Source organism: Mauremys reevesii, linkage group 25 (genome assembly GCF_016161935.1).
Source record: "Mauremys reevesii isolate NIE-2019 linkage group 25, ASM1616193v1, whole genome shotgun sequence".
Taxonomy (NCBI): Eukaryota; Metazoa; Chordata; order Testudines; family Geoemydidae; genus Mauremys; species Mauremys reevesii.
In genome coordinates, this window is record NC_052647.1 from 432,822 (window position 1) to 452,468 (window position 19,647).

Genomic DNA, 19,647 nt, shown 5'->3' on the forward strand with positions numbered 1-19,647 from the left:
GTCATATCCGGCTTGCGGGACCATCCTACCTGGCCCCTGAGCTCCCAGCTGGGAAGGCTAGACCCTGGCCTGTCCCCCCTCCCCCACAGCCTCAGCTCACCGTGCCGCCAGTGCTCTAGGTGGCAGGGCTACAAGCTCCTGCCAGGCTGCACAGCTGCATGGGCCACCGGGTGTACTGTATTAAATTGCTCCCCATAAGAATGTGCTACTTACAGAGCACCAGAACTTGCAGCTGTAAGTAGAACACTGTAAGCAGCACATTCTTACGGGGAGCAATTTAATACACTACACCAAGGTAGGGAACCCTGTGCCACCCCAAACAGCCTGGCCCCTGCCTTCATCCACCGCCTCCCACTTCCCGCTCCCTAACTGCCACCCCGGGACCCCACCTCCTGTCCAATCCCCCCTACTCCCTGTCCCTCCAACTACCCCTGTTCCTTGGGACTCCCTGACCCTTATCCAACCCCCCCACTCCCCGCCCCATGCTGCTTAGAGCACCAGGACTGGCAGCCTAAGTAGCACATTCCTACGGGGAGCAATTTAATACACTGCACCAAGCACTCCACACAGTTTCAGAACTGTATGTGGCCCTCAGGCCAAAAACTTTGCCCACCCCTGCTCTAGGCCACCAATCCTATCAAATCGCCATGTTAACCATTAGATGGTGCCCTTCCCACAGAGCAGCTATAGAGCCACACTTGGCCTGGTGCCATCATTCTCTTTATTGTTGGGGGAAACCCCGTGGGTGGAGTGCATGTGCTTGGAGAGAGAGAGGGAACCGCTCTGTTAACATCCCCGTTAACCGCGTACCACCTCACACTATGGCAATGGAGAGCTTGACACCTGGGGCTGGGAGCAGCAGCACGCATGGCCCTACCTGTGCCCTTTGAACATGCAGGCCCTCCCTAGGCTCCTAGGTGTGGCAGTGGCTGTAGCCCGGCAGGGAAGTGGCAGTGCAGTGGCAGCTCCTGGTGCTGGATATGGGACTGGAGGGCATGGCGGTGACGGGCCTTGCCCAAAGCTATTCAGGAAATGCATTTCTGCATGACGGGGCTCTGGGGCAGCAGGGTCCCTGGGCTGGTCAGCCAGGGAGATGCCCTCATAGCACATCGTAGGGTGTTGGGGGAAAATCACAGCCCTGGTGGATCTTGAGTGAATCCTGCCAGATTTCCCTCAACCAAGTTTCTCAGCAGGGCTCAGCAGCTCCACTTCGTCCAAACGTTAGGCCTAGGCCAAGCTCCTGCCCCAGAGAGAGTCACCAGCCAACGGCCCTGGCTTGCAGAGCTGGGCAATGAGCCCCCCGACTCCCACCCCTCAGAAATCCAGCCCCAGTGCCCAGCCCTAGGCTGCCCAGTTGGAAAGCAAGACCCCCTCCTGTCACCAGAACAAGATCCCTGCAGCTGCTCTCACTACTGGCAGGAGCTTGCCAAAGCACAATGCCCATCTGCCACAGAAGTAGGTACCTGCCCAGTGCTGAACTGAGAGAAGCTTCCTTGTCCCTGCTGCCCTGGGGCTCTCTTCAGGTTGACCCCTACTGGCCAGTGTCCTAGCACTGGTTACCCATTGAGGGGCTTGGGTTAGGACCCCAGTCCCTGGTAGGGGTGGCTGTGTTAGTCTGCAGCAGCTCTGGGGCCAGAACGAGGAGGAGGATCAACTAAACGCCGAAGGGGGTACTGTGCAGGTGTCTGTAGGGGGCCCCAAGGCAGGCTGCTGCACCCTGGCATGGGCAGGGAGCACTGCCAGGCCTAGCCCCAGCCCTACACAGAGATGGATCCCTCCCGGAAGCTGGTTCTGCCGATCAGGGCATTGATCAGGGTGGGGTGTCCCTCCCTGCAGGCCTCCTGCGCCGCCTGGATGATGTTGTCCATGCAGGCTTCGTCCTGCCGGCTGAGTAGGAAACCTTTCCCTCCCAAGCCTTCTGCCACCAGGTGGTAATCTGCGCAGGGAGGAGACCGGCTGTTAGCAAAGCTGCTGCAGCGGGGCCTGGGCATGGCAGTGACAGCCCACATAGGCCACTAAGCAGGCAAAGCTGGTTCCAGGAAGGTGGCCGCAATGGGCACACCCCAGGTGTGAGTGGCAGGCAGCAGGGAGGGATGGCAGGCATGCTGGGGTCTGCAGCTTCCAGGAATGCAGAGGAGAACACTGGCAGGGAAGGAATCCCCCAGCTCATGGGGACCAACCGCAAAAGTTCCCTTCCTCCGGGGAGCCCTGCTTGAGTGGGCAGAGCAGGCATCAGTTCTGGGCTATGAACCCAGAGGTGTGATGGGACTTGCACCAATTTTGGAAACCTCCCACTTTCCGTCCCTCGATGGGAGTGACCTGCAGGAAGCAGCACACAATGTCTGCCCGCCTGGGGACAGGCTGCACAGGCAACACGATCCGGAGGTACCCAGGGCCCATGCTGAGCATGCTGCTGCCATCACTGCACAGCATCTTGGAGTAATGTTCCCAGGGCAGCCAGCTAATGGGGACCAAGACTCACCCACATAGGCCAGGCCGCAGGCCACATTACTGCCCAGCAAGGGGACCTGCTCACGGGAGATCTGACTCCAGCAGGCGTCATTCCCCACCAGCGCGATGATGGGCGTCTGAAAAAGCAAGGAAAGTGCTGCTCCTCAGGCACCAGAAGGGAGGGGCAAAGTCCCAGTGCCCCTCCACCTCCAGTGTCCTGTCCTCTCTGCCCTAGGGCCCTGCCCTGCCCCCTCCCACTACATTGAGTCCATGCCAGCTCCTGTTGCCTTGGAAAAGGAACAGCAATGAAGGGGAGGCTGTGAAGGGGCCTGGTCACAGGTGCTGCCTGGACTAACTACAGGACCCCAAAATCATTTGCAGCGCCTCCAGGGCTGTGGCCACTCCCACATGTGTAGGCCCCTTCAGTCCTCACTTTGTGTATGAATTTGGGGCAATGTGGGGTAGCTGGGCCCGGCCCCCAGGGGTCACTGCAAGCAGGGACTCCATGGGCACGGTGTAGCTGAGACCGGCCCCCCAGGGTCCCCATTGGCACAGGGTCAGGGGGAGGTTACCTTGTGACGGACGAAGGTGTCAAACTCCATGATGCTGTAGCCGAGGGAGCCGTCTCCGTAGAGGATCCAGACCTGAGGGCAGGGGAGGGAAGTGAGGTTCCCCTGGCAGAGCCCTTGGAGGGGTGAACACTTCCCCCCACATTAACTGGCACAGAAGGTGTGAGTGCTGGCGCCTGCCTCCCAAAGGGCTGGGTATTAGTGTGGGCAGGCAGGCAGGCAGTGTCGGGGGTCCCAGCGGCTCAGAGAGAGGCCTCTGGAAGTAAGCAGGCAAAGTGAGGAAAGCAGGAGGGAAGCTGGGAGTCTGGGGCCAGAAAAGCCAATGGGGGATTCAGGAGACAGATCAGAAAGCCTGATAATGTGGCATCCCCTATACCGGAGACCCTCACCAGAGCCTTGGGATACCTTGCCCCCATGGCAAGCCTGGTTAAAGCCCCCATCAGGGTGAGGGGGGCACTTGCCCTGCCCCCGGCACCTGTTAGAGCCCCCCCCGGCAGGCCATGGGGGCACCCCATTAGAGCCCTCCTCTGACTGGCTGGTTACTGACCTCAGAATCCGGCCGGCAGAGTTTGGCGCCGAGAGCAAATCCTCCCCCGACACCCAGTGTCCCGAAAGCTCCTGGGGAGAGAGGACAATGCAGAGGGGATGCTTGGCCCCGCCTGGGCATGCCAGGGAAAGCAAGGGCATGAAACCAACCCCTGTCCCTTCCTGAACCCAGCTCTCACTGAGCAGAGGGACTGCTGAGTGGATCAGTGTCTCCTCACCTGCTCCCAAGGGCTCCTGTCACCAGCGGGGAAAAACGGGGTCAGCTCAGGGCAGCCTCAGGCTTTGCTCTCCAGTGAGGCCGCCCAACTGCCCCCTCAGGCATTGGGCTTCTTGGCCCAGGGCTGCAGGCTCCACATCCATGGGGCAGGAGACCACCTCTGGGGACTGCCAGCCCCAGCTCAGAGCTGTGGGAGCAGGGCTCTGGGCTCAGCTGCGCTGCAGAAGCCTTACAAGAGATCTGCCACCGTCAGCCCCCATGACAGATGGTGAGCAGTGCCAGCTCCAGAGACCCCCCCCAGTACCTGGGTCCAGCCAGTGCAGGGGCCCCCGGGGCCGCACAATGTAGGCAGCGCTCCCCACAAAGTCGCCCCCGTCTGACACCAGCAGGCAGTTCTCGGGCAGCAAGTTGTCCACATGGTGTAGGAGCTTGAGTGGGTTCAGGTGCTGCTCCGTGGGCTCTTCTGACTTCTCTCTGTGCACATAGGAGGGCAGTCACTGGCATGCTCAGGAGCCCAGCCAGCCCCTCACAGCATGACCAGGACAGTGAGTGCCTGGGAGTACACACAGGTTCAGCTCCCCAGATAAACCCACGCACCACACTTCTGCGGCCCAGCATGGGGCTAAGCCTCCAGACCCTTGCTAGGTGACACTGCCCCCTGCCGACCAGTACAGGCCTGATCCCTACGGCCCTTCCCTGGGCGACACTGCCCCCTGCCACCCGGCAGAGGCCTGAGCCCTACGGCCCTTCCCTGGGCGACACTGCCCCCTCCTGCCTGGCACAGGCCTGATCCCTACGGCCCTTCCCTGGGCGACACTGCCCCCTCCTGCCTGGCACAGGCCTGATCCCTATGGCCCTTCCCTGGGCAACACTGCCCGCTCCTGCCCGGCACAGGCCTGAGCCCTACAGCCCTTCCCTGGGTGACACTGCCCCCTGCCACCCAGCACAGGCCTGATCCCTACAGCCCTTCCCTGGGCCGCCCGGTACAGGCCTCATCCCTATGGCCCTTCCCTGGGCGACACTGCCCCCTCCTGTCTGGCACAGGGCTGAGCCTATGGCCCCTCCTGGGGTGGCACTATAGGAACAGTGCCACCCTATCAGCTCTACACCTACCGGTTTGCTTTCTCCTTCCTTTGGTCGCCATCCTTCAGACTTGTTCCCCAGTCCTGAGGTGGTGAGTAACTCTTGAGGCCTTGGGAAAGGCTCAGGAGGAAGGAGCCAGCATCTCCTGTGGAGAGAGTGGGCAGCATGAGATTTTGACAGGCCAACCTGAGCAGGAGCTGGTCCCATGGGCCCCAAGTAGCACCAGTCTCAGAGCAGAGCCAGCCTGCGGAGGCACAGCTGAAGAGCTGGGTTACGTACCCCAACCTATTGCCAACAGCATGGTGGGCAGGCTCAGACGACAGGTGGGTGCTGGGAGGAGCAGGGCAGGGCGTGGCTGAAGCACGCACCTACTTTCCAACGTGGGTCTGCTGCCCATATGAACCACTTACTCAGCAGGGTCTGTTCCCATCATCTCTAGTTGTGATTCTGTCATTCCATCTCCTGTGCCTGCTCTGCTCCCAGCAGGAGGGTGCGCAGGCTGATCTCTGAGCCTGGGCAGCAGTCTAGGCACTCGCTGAGACATGGTGTGGGCAGGAGCAGGGGAAGGCCACCAGCGGCAGGATGGGAGCTGATTCTGAGGCAAAGCGCCGAGCGCCCGCCTGCCCCTCACCTTGGATGGCCATGCGGGGCTTCCAGAAGATGTCAGAATTGCGCAGCAACTGGGCACGGTCCCGGTTGATGGCAATGACTGTGCTGCGCCGGCTCAGCACGCGGCCATAGGACAAACGGAAATCACACACCGTGCCTGCCGGGGGCAACACGGGGGTGAGGGTTAGGTCAGCTCCCCCACCCCAGAAGCTACCCCCAGCCCCATAATGCCTTGAGCTTGACCCCCCTCCCACTGCCCAGTCTATCACACCCAACATCAGGCTCCTGCACCCCACCCCACAACCCCCCAGCATTAGTCTCCCCAACTGCCACTGCCCAGCCCCACCACATCCCAACATCAGGCTCCCCCATCCCACACCCTCTACACAACCCCCCAGCATTACCTGCCCAGCCCCACCAAACTCCCACATGAGGCCATCCCCACACAACGCCACTGCTCAGCACTACCACACCCAACATCAGGCTCCCCCACCCCACAATCCCTCAAGCATTACCCACCCCCCACTACTGCTGAGCCACAACATACCCAGACTCCCCCACCCCACAACCCCTGCAGCCCCATAACCCCTTGAGCCTTACGTCCCCGCCACTGCCCAACCCCCCAGCATTACCTCTCCCAACTGCCACTGCCCAGCCTCACCACACCCCCACAAAAGGCTCCTCCACCCCACAACTCCCCAGCCCCACAACACTTTGAGCATTACCCCATGTCACTGATAACCCTCAGCCCCACAACACCCCATCACTCACCCCCAGCCCTGCCCCACAATCCACTCCACTGATGTGCAATCCCAGCTCCCTATCACTCCCAAGTCCAATGGCCCCAAGGTGCGACACCCTCCAGACCAGTTCCCATGCTGCATTCCACAGACCTGCCAGAATGACCAGGTCAGCCTCCTTCAGCACCTCTCGGCGGTTTTGGCGGATATGTAGTGAGCTGTCCCTTCCCAGCATGCCCCGGGCCATCCCACCCAGGAAGCAAGGGATGCCGAGAGCCTCCAGGGCTTCCCTGCAGGGCACAGGGAAGGGTTAGCTCTTAGCAGCTGAGTCACCTCATGGCAAAGGGACACTTCACATTACTATGAACATGGGCGCTACCAGTGCAGCTCGCATGTGCGCTCAGACAGCTGAGCAAGTGGAAGTGTGTGTGAGAAGGGTGCGCGCGGCAGGGTGCAGCAGCATGCCTGAGGAGGGAAATGCACGGCAGTGGAGGGCATGCATGGCAGGGTGCGTCAGTGCATGAGTAGGGTGCATGGCAGCCAATGAGCAAGGTGTGGGTGTGGGTGGGTGTGGGTGTGGGTGTGGGTGTGAGAGAGAGAGAGCGCGCGCACGAGTGTGTGAGAGCGCGGGGAGCATGCATGGCAGGAGGACATGCTACATGCTTGTTTCTTGGACGGGAAGACACACTTTTGGTTAATTAAAGGACAGCCCCTTGATACCAGAGGAAGCAGGTGCCAAAGATGGCTCTGCCAGTGAGCCTTACCCTTGCCGTGCAGACCCTGTGCCATCTGGCTCTGCTGATGCCCCTCAATCCCAACCTGCAGCCCCCTACTATTCCAGCTCTGCTGATGTCCCTCTGTCCGGTCTGACAGCCTCAGGTCTCTTTCGGTCAGGCCAGGACAGATAGTGGCTCTCACCCTGTGTACACATGGCCACTGGGGGAAGCCACGGCCACCAGCCTGCAGATGGGCAGAGCTGAAAAAGCTGGGTAAGAGCCCCGAGGGCTGGCCAGCAGCGCCCCTGCCCCCACAGAACCGAGGGCAGGGCAGAGAGTGGACTCTGCATGGAGCCGACTCTTCACCTGAGCTTCTCCACAGGCGTTGGGGGCAGGGTCACCTGGCTGCCCAGGAGCATAACAGGCTTCTTGGCACGGCTGACCAGCTCCACACACTGCTGCACCTGCACGCAAATGGGAAGCACCATCAGAGCCTGGCAGGGCCAGCAGTCACTGGGGCCAGTGCGGTTGTTGGGTGCACCCTGGCGAGACCAGGAGTTATTGGGGTCAATGCAGCAGTTGGGCGGAGCCTGGCAGGGTTGGGGGCAGTGCAGTGGCTAGGTGGCGCCTGGCAGAGCCGGGGGGCACTGCTAGTGACTGGGCAGGGTGGTCAGTGGTTGGGCGGGGCCAGGCGGTCAGCGGGGTCAATGCCAGTGGCTGAGCAGCTGTCACATGGCCCCTGGAGCTGCTCCTGGGCAGAGTTTAGCCAGTGGCATGAGGATGAGGAAGGAATTGGCAGGGAAGCTAGAATTGGGGATCTAGCAGGAACCACAGAGGGATGAGGCAGGGGAGGGCAGGAAAGAGGCTGTGCCCGGCTCTGAGGACATGACAGCACCAGCGCCAAGGGAGGTGGCAGGCAGAGAGAGGTGAAGGGCTGGCGGAAGGGGCTGGGGCTGGCACCAAAAGGTTGTAGGGTGACGAGGACCCCAGGTACCCCCTGCCCTGCCACAGTGCAGCAATGCTCCTCTCCGCCTCCCTTCTCCTTCTGAGGGCAGGGTCCAACAGGGCACAGGCTTGCCGTGTCGGGGAGGGCAGTGTGCTAATGAGGAGCTCTGGGGGGAAGCTCCCTGGGGCGGGGGTGCAGAAGTGCTCCCTGAAGGGAGGGAGCACCAGGCCCCAGGCAATCCAGGGGCTCTCACCTGCTCTGCTGTGGCCTGTGGCACCTGCACCGGAAGGGGGGAAAAGTCCCTTGTCTCCCAGGCCCCTGCATACAGGTTCCTGAGGTGGTTGCCCAGGTACCTGCGGGCGAGGTGGAGGGACAGCTGTTAGCTCTCAGCTCAGCACTGCCCTTGGCAGGACAGGGCTGTACTCACCAGTTGATGACTCCACCCAGCAGCCCCCGCGGGGTCTCTTTGAAGCCCAGCTCCTTCTCCACCAAGTAGTATGGGTAGAGCACATCGATTGGGAACTCCACAAACACAGGGCCTGTAGCACAAAGAGCTATGGTCAGCCAGCCATGGCCCCACAGGACACAGGCAGCTCAGGCTCTGATCTTGCCCAGTACCAATGCCCCGCAGGGCATGGACAACCCAGGCTCCTGCCCTGCCCAATGCCACCGCCCCACAGGGCATGGACAATCCAGGTACCATCCCTGCCCTGCAGGGCATGGGCAACAGAGGCTCCCACCCTCTCCAATGCCAATGCCCCAAATTATCACCCCACAGTACATGGGTGGGGCTGGATCCTGGTTTGCCTAACACTGATATCCCAAATTGTCACCCCATAAGGCATGGGCAACCCTGCCCCTGCTCAACGCTAACGCCCCACAGAACTTGGGCCCTGCCCAATGCTGATGCCAATGCCCTACACCATCGCCCAGCAGGGTCAGGGCAGCCCAGACACAAGCTATTGCAATACAGAGGAAAGATACAAAGAGCCACAGGAGAGGGATCAGGGAAGAGCCCCGCGAATGATAAAAGGTTTGGAAAACATGCCTTATAGTGACAGACAAAAGGAGCTGAATTTAATTAGCTTAACAAAAAGATTAAAGGATGACTTGATTGCAGTTCTTAAGTACCTACTGAGGAACACAAAATTGATACTGGTCTCTTCAGCAGAGAAAGGTATAAAACGATCGAAGGGCTGGAAGTTGGAGCTAGGCAAATTCAGACTAGAAATAAGGTGCAATATTTTAAACAGTGAGAGTAATTATCCACTGGAACAATTTACCAAGGGTGGATTCTCCATCACTGTCAGTTTTACAATCAAGATGGGAAGTATTTCTGAGAGAAGTGCTCTAGTTCTAACACAACTACTGGACTGGGAGCAGGAATTGTTTCGGTGAAGTTCTCTGGCCTGTGCTATGCAGGGATCAGATGAAATGATTACAATGGTCCCTTCTGTGAATATATGCAGGGCAAGGTAACTCACAGTGTGGACAGGGAGCTGTGCAGCCTGCAAAACCCCAGTCAGGTGGCAAAGAGAAGTGGGTCTCCGTCCAAGAGAGGTGATCGCTGGGAAGGGGTTGGAATGGGGGCAGGGAAGGGGTGGGAAGAGGCGGGGCAGGGGCGGAGCCTCATGGAAGGGGTGAAGTGGGGTTGGGGCCAGGGCGGCGGGGTGGGGTGGGGTGTCAGTGATGCGGCCCTTGGGCCAATGTGCTAGTCCTCACGTGGCCCTTGTGGTCATTTGAGTTTGAGACCCCTGATTTAGTTTGTGTTGGCCCTGCTTTGAGCATGGGATTGGACTAGATGACCTCCTGAGGTCTCTTCCAACCCTGATATTTTATGATTCTATGACCTACATTCAAGAGAGTTTGATCTGACAGCAGGAGTAAGAGTAGTGGGACGGGCCTAGTGAGACCTGGGTAGGAAAACCTCCCAGCCCATTAATCCTTTGCTGCATAGAAGGATAAGCCCCAGGAGAAAGGCTTTTACCTGGGGTGCCAGACTGTGCTGCTGCGATGGCCCTTCGCAGTGTGGGGACGATATCCCGCACAGTCCTCACCGACGCACAAAACTTGCAGAGTGGCTTGAAAAGGCACAGCTGGTCAATGTCCTGGAGAGCACCCCGGCCCTGCGCAGATAGACAGAACTGCAATCCATGCACCGATGGCCACGTAAAACCCACCGCCTGAGGATGCCCCCAGCCAGGCTGCTTCCTCCCCAGTGACCAAGCACAATGGGCGATAGGGCCATGCCCCTCGGAGTGTCTGTCTGGCAATGGGGCAGCAGAGATCATTGGGCTGGGAGGAATGAGACCTCACAGCCAACAGGGAAGTGGTATGGACCCTGGGTAGGGGTGAGGAATGCAAGTGGGGCTGGCTGTCCCTCTTCCCCAGCAGCATGGTCTAAGTTAGACTACTCCTGCTCCACACACTGGCGCCAATTGGCCCTTCTGTTTGGACAGCTCCAGCTGCCTGAGACTGGGGCAGGAAAAGTTTTCCTGCTGTGGTGTGGCAGCACTGGGCACCCGCCTGCCACGACATGGCAGCAACCTCTGCTATCGGCAGCACCACAGACTCACCTTCTGCAGTGTGGCAGCTGCCCCTCCAATCAGCAGCACCGGGGATTCGGCCATCTGGGCATTCTTTACAGCCGTCACGGTGTTGGTTACCCCAGGTCCCGCTGTTACTGCGGCGACTCCGACTGTCCCTGCAATGCAGAGCAGCCAGCCCACAGCAGGGCAGATGTGATGAAATGCACCCTTAGCACAGACAGGTGGGCAGGCCAGGCAGCGGGGGGACAGGAAACAGTTTAGGGCAGGTGGCGGGAAGCCAGATTACATGCACCAGCAAGCCTGTGCCTTGTTCCCCAAGAACTCAGGCAATGATCTGCCCATTGCTTGGCTGAGCTGGTCACTGCCCCCGTTGCGCATGGCCTTTCCTGTTGCTGGGGAGAGCTGGTTACTGTCTCATTGCCCATGGCCACGCCCCTGCCCATGACAGGGGTGACCTGGTCACTGCCCCCTGCCACCCATGGCCATGCCCCTCCCACTTCTGGGGTGACCTGGTCACTGCCCCATTGCCCATGGCCATGGTCCGCTCATTGCTGGGGTGAGCTGGTCACTGCCCCTTTGCCCATAGCCATGCCCCTGCCTACAGTAGTATGGCAGACACAGCCTTAGGAGGAAGGTCCCACAGTGAGTCCCACTGCACCCAGCTGAGGACAGAGCATGGAGTCAGTCAGTCTGACTCCCCAGCTCCCTTTTCCCCTTGTGCCTCCCTGTAGTGAGGTGGATTGACCGCCCACAGCCCCAGAGCAGGGCCGCCTGGGGTGGGGCAATTTGCCCCAGACCCCGCAGGGGCCCCCAGAGAATGTCGGAGGCTCCCCCGCACCTCCACCTTCCCCCGGCGCCTCAGCGTGCCGCATCCAGGAGCGGCCCTGGACAGAGTTAAAGGGGCACGGCTCAGTCGGGGCCTGAGCGCCTCCCGCTCGGAGCCGCATGGTAAGGGGGCAGGGCTGCGAGCTCAGGTCCCGACGAAGCCAGGCTGCTGCAGCGCTGTCCAAGGGACAGGGCAGCTCCTGGACGCGGCGCGCGCTGAGGCTCCAGAAGAGGGGAGAGGCGGGAGTAAGCAGCATGGTAAGCCCCTCTGAGCTGGACGCTCTCCTGACCCCCCCCAGCCCTGACCCCCAGCTCCGAGCCCAGCCCCTCTGAGCTGGGCAACCTCCGACCGCATCCCCTCCTGACACCCCTCAGCCCTGACCCCCAACTCCGAGCCCAGCCCCTCTGAGCCGGGCAACCCCTGACCCCATCCCCTCCTGACCCGACCCACGCCTCAGCCCTGACCCCTGACTCTAAGCCCAGCCCCTCTGAGCCAGGCAACCCCCGAGCCCATCCCCCCACAGCCCTGACCCCCAGCTCTGAGCCGGACACCTCCCAACCCCATTCCCCCACAGCCTGACCTCCAGCTCTGAGCACAGTCCCTCTGAGCCAGGCACCCCCCAACCCAGAGCCCAGCTCCCCACCCAGCCCTGGGCAACAGCAGTGCCACCCCCAGGCAGCGACAGACCATTGGCACTAACCATCACCAAGCGACAGCCCATTATGTAATTGCAAATGTATACATACCACTAAAGCATTTAATGTTTTAAAATCATGCATTTCGTGTACACCTCTATCCCGATATAATGCGACCCAATATAACACAAATTCAGATATAACACAGTAAAGCAGTGCTCGGGGCGGGGGGGGCTGTGCACTCCGGTGGATCAAAGAAAGAAAGTTCAGTATAATGTGGTTTCACCTATAATGCGGTAAGACTTTTTGGCTCCTGAGGACAGCATTATATCGAGGTAGAGGTGTATTTTCAAATTATTAAAAAATAATTTTTTAATGTATTTCACTGGTTATTTTTTACATTTCCAAATACATGATATTGCAATTTTTTTTTTAAATGGAAGGGGCCCCCGAAATTGCTTTGCCCCAGGCCTCCTAAATCCTCTGGGCAGCCCTGACCCAGAGAGGGAGGAGCCTCTCATTGAACCCTGGTGGGCGGAGCCACGCCATGCTCAACCCTCGGACCAGAAGTTAGTGGATGGTACCGGAGGGGGAAGGTGCCACTCCCCTCAAACAGACTTCACTTCCACATGGGGGCCGGCCTGTCACAGTATGTTCCTGCCAGCAGAGACTGACAGGTGAGCTGGGCACAGATGAACTGGGTGGGGGGGAGGGCAGAGCCCATGCCCCTGGGAGACATGGCTCTGCTGAGGACCTGCCTCCAGGGGGCACCCCAGGCAATGTTCTTGTGCTCAGGGAGCCCCCAACCCAGACCCTGGGCAGGTCTCCTTGTGTGGTGGGTACCTGAGAGCCTGGCGACTGCATCAGCAGCAAACACAGCTGTGGCCTCGTGTCTTGTGTCCACCACGCGGATGCCCAACTTCTCGCTGGCCACCAGGATGGGTGAGATGTGGCCTCCTACCAGCGTGAACAAATAACGCACCCCATGGGCCTTCAGGACCTCTGCAACAAGCTCCCCACCATGCCGGGTACTCTTCGGCTCTGCCTGAGAAGGATAGGGACCATCAGAGCCCTGGCCCATCAGCACAGAATGCGTGGGCGGGGCAGGATACAGACCAGCAGAGGTCAGCCTAGCAGAGCGCCAGCCTGCCAGGGCAGGGCAAGGGGGCCAGGTCAGAATGCAGACTGGCAGAGCACTGGCCTGGCAGAGCAGGAGGCGGGGGCCAGGTCAGAATGCAGACTGGCAGAGCACCGGCCTGGCAGAGCAGGAGGCGGGGGCCAGGTCAGAATGCAGACCAGCAGAGTGTCAGCCTGACAGGGAAGGAGCTGGGTCAGGATGCAGACAGGCAGAGTGCTGGCCCAGCAGGGCAGGGCAGGACACAGACCATCAGAGTGCCAGCCTGGCAAGGCAGAAGGTAGGGGACGGGTCAGGATGCAGACTGGCAGAGTGCTGTCCTGGCAGAGCAGGGCACTGGGTCTGGGTCAGGATGCCGGGCCTGGGTCAGGACACTGACTGGCAGAGTATCGGCCCAGCAGGGCAAGACGCAGACCGGCACAGCACCAGTCTGACACGCCAGGAGGTGGGGTCAGATGCAGACCAGCAGAGTGCCAGCCCAGCGGGGCAGTGTCTGGATGGCTCCCCATGGATGCTGTGAGGGGACATTAGCACCATCCCTGCTCTGCTCAATGGCCAGAGGCGTGCAGCTCCAGCACACACTGGGACCCAGGGATAACCAGCTAGTGACCTGGTTGGCTCTGAACATGCTGTGTGCCCATCCCCCATCTGATTAGGAACCCTGGCAGCTCATGGTGAGTTGTCATGCCAGGAGTCTAGGTTGGCACTGTATCCAATCTGGCACCATGTGACTCTGCAGGGCAAATGGGACCCCTGGACATGCCTGTGTAAGCAGATTGGCTGGCTCCTCCTTCCAGCCAGCTCTATGGGCAGTAGGGTACCCCAGAGAGCTGCTGGGGCAGCTCAGAGTGCCCAGAGCACGTGTAGACATGCTCTGATTAAGAGAGGATTGAACAGCAGCCTGGACTTCCCCAGAACGCATTGCCACAAGGCATGGACATGCCCCAGCTGTGTTTGCAGGGACCAGTGAGGTAGGAGCATCCTAGGTCCCTATTGTGTGTGCTGATGGCTCTTCTTTCTAGGGGGTCTTCTCACGGTAGGGGCCATCCAAAATTCTTTAAGATGAAAAAAGCATCACATGATGAAAAAATCGAAATCTGGCACTGGCACCCAGCTGGGGGAGGATTGGGATTGATTCTTTCTCTCTCTTCCCCTGGGGCTGGGCCAGTCAGACTCTCTCTTGGTTGCTGCTCTCTTGCTCCAGCTCCAGCTCCTCTCCCAGCCCAGCTGCTGGGGCTGGGGCTGGGGGGGAACCAAAACAACCTAAACCCCCCCCCACCACCCTCCCATCCCTCACCTCACACTTGCTGCTGCTGTGGCAGCATTGGCAGGCTGGGCTTTGCTGCCTGGCTGCCCGCTGCCTGCCTCTGCTCTGCTGCTCTGAAGGCAGAGTGCAGGCCAGCAGGCAGCAGCAAAGCAGGCAAGACCCCAGGATCCCCCCCCCCCCCCCCACTTGTGTGCTGTGTGAGCCTTGTTTTGGACCTTTTTGTTTTTTTTCATTTTCAGATGGCCGTGAAATTAACCAAAATGGACCGTGAATTTGGTAGGGCCCTACTCAAGGGACTTGAACGCAGAGAAACCCTTTGATATCCCTCTCCCCTGGGAGGTAACCAGTGCAGGTGCCAGGTTGCCTGAGAACCAGCATGTGAATATTGGGACATCTCGAGCACAAACACCCCCTGGACAGGGAGACTTTTCCACCAAACCCACAGGAACTCCCGTCACCTTAGCTATGGAATCAGGACAGCAGCGCAGGGCCCTGACAGCTCATGCTGGGGGGCAGCCCCACCATGTGCACTTTTGCCCTTAGCAGCCTCATCAGCACATAGTTCTGGGTAGCCACCAGTGCAGTGAATCTGTCTCAGGATTTCAGTGCAGATGCTACCCAAGCTCCCCTCATGCACCTGCATCCCTTGCCATTCTTTCTAAGCCTTGTATGGCAGGAGTCTATGTGAAACGGGGAGCTGTCTCAGCTTTACCTTATGCCAGAGCTGGTAGATCAGCCCCAGTCTGTGAGCTGCCCCAAGCAGAGCTGTCCCCAGCATCCCCAGCAGCACAAGAAGCCAGGTACTGGAGCAGCTGCTGCTGGGTGAGACAGAAGCAGGATCCATGGAGGCAACTTCAGTGGCAGAGTCACCAACACACACTCCTGTTGCAAAAGGCAAGCACAAAACATAACCAGTCCCTCCCCCATGTGCTGCCAGCCACTCCCCCTTGCCACAGTGGCCAGCCTCTGCCCTCCACCAGAATGGCTGGCTCCTTCCCCTGCTGCCAGAGTGGCGAGATCCTTTCCTGCCGTTAGAGTGGCCGGCCCTTCTTCCCACTTGCCAGAGCGGCCGCCTACTCTCCCCGCTGCCAGAGCGGCCAGCCCCTCTTCTCCCTCCCACCAGAACAGCCAGCCTCTCTTCCACTCCCTGCCCCTGTCCAGAACAGCCAGTCCCTCTTCCCCCACCACCAAAGCAGCTGGCCCTTCTTCTGCCCCTGGCCAGAACAGCCAGCCCCTCTTCCCTCCCCCTGCTGCCAGGGTGGCCAGACCCTTCCCCACCACCATCAGTGGCTGGCGAGTTCCTCTTCTGGTGCCAACTAAACCCTTATGCTGCCTCTCGTGCCATATTTTTTACAGCCCGTGCATAATCCAGATGGTGCTGTGATGGAGACGTGGCAACCAACCAGAGGTCAGAGCTATCTAGCAAGATCATCAGTCACCACCACAGGTGTCTAACCCTGATGTTAGGTGGGACATGGTGCTGTCACTGGCTCTTACATCTGCTGTTCCAGAGTGCCAGGGCAGTGCCACACATGCCAGCAAAGCCCTTAGGCTCCACAGGCTAGAGACCTGTGGATATGGGGTGTCCCCTTTACTAGGCTGTTCCACGGTGCTCCCAACTGTAGTGTGCCTCCCAGCCAGACATGAATTCACCTTCCCAACCCTATGGGAGGAGGTAAGGCACATCATCCCATATTAAAGATGGGGAATTAAGGCACAGCAGGATGAAATGACTTGTCCAAGGGCACCCACAGAGACAGTGGCAGAGAACAGTACCCAGAAGTCCTGGATCCCAGACCTTTTGGCCTAGATCCCCTCCTCCCACACTACAGTTAAAGTGCAGGCAGCATTTGGAAATGCAGGTTCCTGACCTGTAAGGAGTTCTTGGAGATGGACTCTGCACATTCACCCCTTCAGGAATGTGCCAGCTCCGCAAGCTAGTCTCTTCTCACAGTGGTGCTCATTGGAGTTCTCTTGTACCCCTCACATCACCGGCCCTGACCCTTAAGAGGTGAGGCTACAAAAGGAGGGGTTTGGTGTGCTGGTTGGCTCAGTTCCTTCACCGCTTCCTCAAGTCTGACTGTAAGTAGGACTCTGAGCAAGAGGGAAGGTGGCCAGGGAGCATGGATGTGCAGAGTCTATCTTGGAGAACCATGGGGAGCAACCTTCATTTGTTGTGCCAGTGGCCTCTACACATACCCACTCCTGGGAGACAGGCAAGCAGCGCTCCTCCTGCAGTGGAGTGGGATGAGGAGACCTAGCTAGATAAGAACTGCACTGCTGCCTCACCAAACTCAGCAGCCAACGTAACTGTAAAATCTAGGGAAAGCATAAGCTGAGCACTAGGTGGCAGTGCTGAAGCTCTCCAATACAGAAATATGCATAAGGCAGGCCATGGAAGCAGCCTTTGCAATAGTCAAGTGTACCCTTGTGGAAGCGGAACACAGGTGTGTTTATAATGCTCCTCATTACAGTGTCTAAGCTATTTGGAAAGCCATTAGGATGTGAGTACCTGATTGTTTCTCTTTTCCCCCATGTGAGCTGCCTTCCCTTCCAGCTCGGGACCCCAGCACCCTGTTCCGCTGAGCCAGACATGCCCATCTGCTCCAACAAAGACCCAGGGTCTGAATTACTTGCCCCAAAAGCTGCAGGTTTACTTGAAAGCAGCTAACAGAAGTGTTCTTGTCTTTAACACCCAGATGCCCTACTCCCAATGGGGTCTAAACACAAATAAATCCATTGTTCACCCTCTATAACACTGATAGAGAGGTATGCATGGCTGTTTGCTCCCCCAAGTATTAACACATACTCTGGGTTAATTAATAAGTAAAAAGTGATTTTATTAAATACAGAAAGTAGGATTTTAAGTGGTTTCAAGTAGTAACAGACAGAACAAAGTAAATCACCAACTAAAATAAAATAAAACATGCAAATCTATGTCTAATCAAACTGAATACAGATAATCTCACCCTTAATGATGTTTCAGTAAGTTTTTTCCTCAGAGTGGACACCTTCCAGGCCTAGGCACAATTCCTTCCCCTAGTCCAGCTCAGGTAGTAGCTAGGGGATTTTTCATGATGGCTCCTCTCCTCCCTTCAGTCTGTTCCACCCCTTTATATATCTTTTGCATAAGGTGGGAATCCTTTGTCCCTCTCTGGGTTCCCACCCGCTCCTTCTCAATGGACACCAGGTTAAAGATGGATTCCAGTTCAGGTGACATGATCACATGTCACTGAAAGACATCATTGCCCACTTGCCAGCACACAGGTATACAGGAAGACTTACAGGTAAAACACAGCCAGCTGCAAACAATTATCCTGGTTAATGGGAGTCATCAAGATTCCAAATCACCATTAATGGCCCACACTTTGCATAATTACAATAGGCCCTCAGAGTTATATTTCATATTTCTAGTTTCAGATACATTTATACAAATAGGATGATCACACTCAGTAGATTATAAACTTTGTAATGATACCTTACAAGAGACCTTTTGCATGAAGCATATTCCAGTTACATTATATTCACTCATTAGCATATTTTTATAAAATTATATAGACTGCAATGTCACAGGGGCGCCTGCCCCCCACTGGCCCTGAGAGGGTTAAAACCTGCCTAGGGAGGCTGATGGGCAAGCAGCCAAAGGAGGGGCTGCAGGGGAAACAGCCAATTAGGACGGAGGCTGCAGACAATTAGGGCAGCAGCTGGCCCAGCCAATAAGGGCCCAGCTGGCCCATATAAAAAGAAGTTGCAGACCATCATGAGTGAGTCTGCTACAGGGAGTCCTAAGGAGAAAATGGGCTTCCTAGAGGGTTCCTGGTGGTTTGTTGGGACTTACAGGCTTAAGGCCCTGTGAAGAGGGTAAAGGAGATGGAGCCAGAACCAGAGGCGGGGGCAGAAGGAACTGAGGCTGTGGGGAAGTGGCCTAGGGAACAGAGACAGTGAGCTGAAAGGCAGAGTCAGCAAGAAGCTGCTGTTTGCAGGGTCCCAGGACCTGGAGTAGTGGGTGGGCCTGTCTCCCTCCCCTCCCCTGCCAGCCACTGAACGAGCAGCCTGGCTGTGGACTGCCAAGCCATTGAGAGGAGTGGCTGAACACTTAGATATTCATAGAATATCAGGGTTGGATGGGACCTCAGGAGGTCATCTAGTCCAACCCCCTGTTCAAAGCAGGGCCAATCTCCAGACAGATTTTTGCCCCAGATCCCTAAATGGCCCCCTCAAGGATTGAACTGACTTCCCCAAAAGGGGGGAACTGGATGGTGATACGGCCAGAGGGCTGTGCCACGAAGCAGATGCCGAGAGGAAAGGAGCCATAACAGGTCTGCAGGCGTAAGCGAAGATGGGAGAGCCGCCCCCCACGGTGCACCTACTGGGACTGAGCTAATTCCCAAAATGCCCAACAGGAGGCATCAGTGTGGTGAGTGACCCCATAAGAGACAGAGTATAGATCCTTAGACCTATTCTAATAGAAAGCTAAATGACTTTTTAGCATCCAAGGTGAGCAGCTCAGCTGAGGGAGAGCAAGGTCTAGGGGAAAATATTGGCAAGTTGGACTGGTTAAGATGGAATTTTGTGCCCAGCTTGGGGAACAATGCTGGATGTGGCTGGAGGACAGACACTCTATTTTTGTGAATGACCATATAAGGCAACTATGAGAGCCTGCACCTCACTCAGTCTTCATAAGGCTGGTCTACACTGGGGGGGGGGGGAATCGATCTAAGATACGCAACTTCAGCTACGTGAATAGCGTAGCTGAAGTCGAAGTATCTTAGATCGATTTACCTCTTGTCCTCACAGTGTGGAATCGACGTCCATGGCTCCTCTTGTCGACTCCGCTACCGCCGTTCACACTGGTGGAGTTCCGGAGTCGATGGGAGTGCTTTCGGGGATCGCTATATCATGTCTAGATGAGACACGATATCGAACCCCGAGAAATCGATTGCTACCTGCTGATACGGCAGGTAGTCTAGACATACCCATAGTTTCTTAACTGAAAAATGAGACTCAGGAGAGCACCAGGGGCTGTATGTCTATGGCAGGAACTGAGTCAGTACTAGACTGAGGTCCCACATCAGTGTGGGCTCTCTAATCAGAGGGCAGACATTCATTAACCTCTTCAGAAACCTCTTAACTAAATTGTGGCTGAACAGTCCTTTGTCCAACCAATGCACAATGAGCAGCAAGGGCTCCAAGATGCTACTAACTGTAGGGAGAGATTTCAAATGGTGCAAGCACTCCAACGTGGATTGAAGAGAAGCTGAATCTGGGTTTGTTATTGCTAGTTGCCCACAAGGAGACTTTTTTTCTACTTATGATCCCAACACCATCAAGCTGAATGTTTCCTGGAGTTCAGTGGAA

At 57.6% G+C, this 19,647-nt stretch overlaps 1 protein-coding gene across 2 annotated transcripts in view; it reads right to left on the bottom strand.

The window, feature by feature from the left end:
* Positions 1–698: 698 nt before the first annotated feature.
* Positions 699–19,647, bottom strand: part of ILVBL (ilvB acetolactate synthase like) — a 29,434-nt gene continuing 10,485 nt past the window's right edge. Inside the window, exons 1-16 of one of the 2 annotated variants that reach the window (XM_039514353.1) lie at positions 17,259–17,391; positions 15,002–15,171; positions 12,731–12,932; positions 10,454–10,581; positions 9,865–10,003; positions 8,305–8,416; positions 8,131–8,230; positions 7,298–7,395; positions 6,369–6,505; positions 5,498–5,632; positions 4,897–5,011; positions 4,088–4,257; positions 3,568–3,638; positions 3,024–3,095; positions 2,483–2,588; positions 699–1,936 (exon numbers count right to left, since the gene is read on the bottom strand). In XM_039514353.1, coding sequence (XP_039370287.1) covers positions 1,758–1,936; positions 2,483–2,588; positions 3,024–3,095; positions 3,568–3,638; positions 4,088–4,257; positions 4,897–5,011; positions 5,498–5,632; positions 6,369–6,505; positions 7,298–7,395; positions 8,131–8,230; positions 8,305–8,416; positions 9,865–10,003; positions 10,454–10,581; positions 12,731–12,932; positions 15,002–15,133 — 1,896 coding nt within the window. In that variant the 5' untranslated portion in view covers positions 15,134–15,171; positions 17,259–17,391 and the 3' untranslated portion in view covers positions 699–1,757. Of the gene's footprint in view, positions 1,937–2,482; positions 2,589–3,023; positions 3,096–3,567; positions 3,639–4,087; positions 4,258–4,896; positions 5,012–5,497; positions 5,633–6,368; positions 6,506–7,297; positions 7,396–8,130; positions 8,231–8,304; positions 8,417–9,864; positions 10,004–10,453; positions 10,582–12,730; positions 12,933–15,001; positions 15,172–17,258; positions 17,392–19,647 lie in introns of those variants that run through there. The other variant, XM_039514352.1, reaches the window with a different exon arrangement.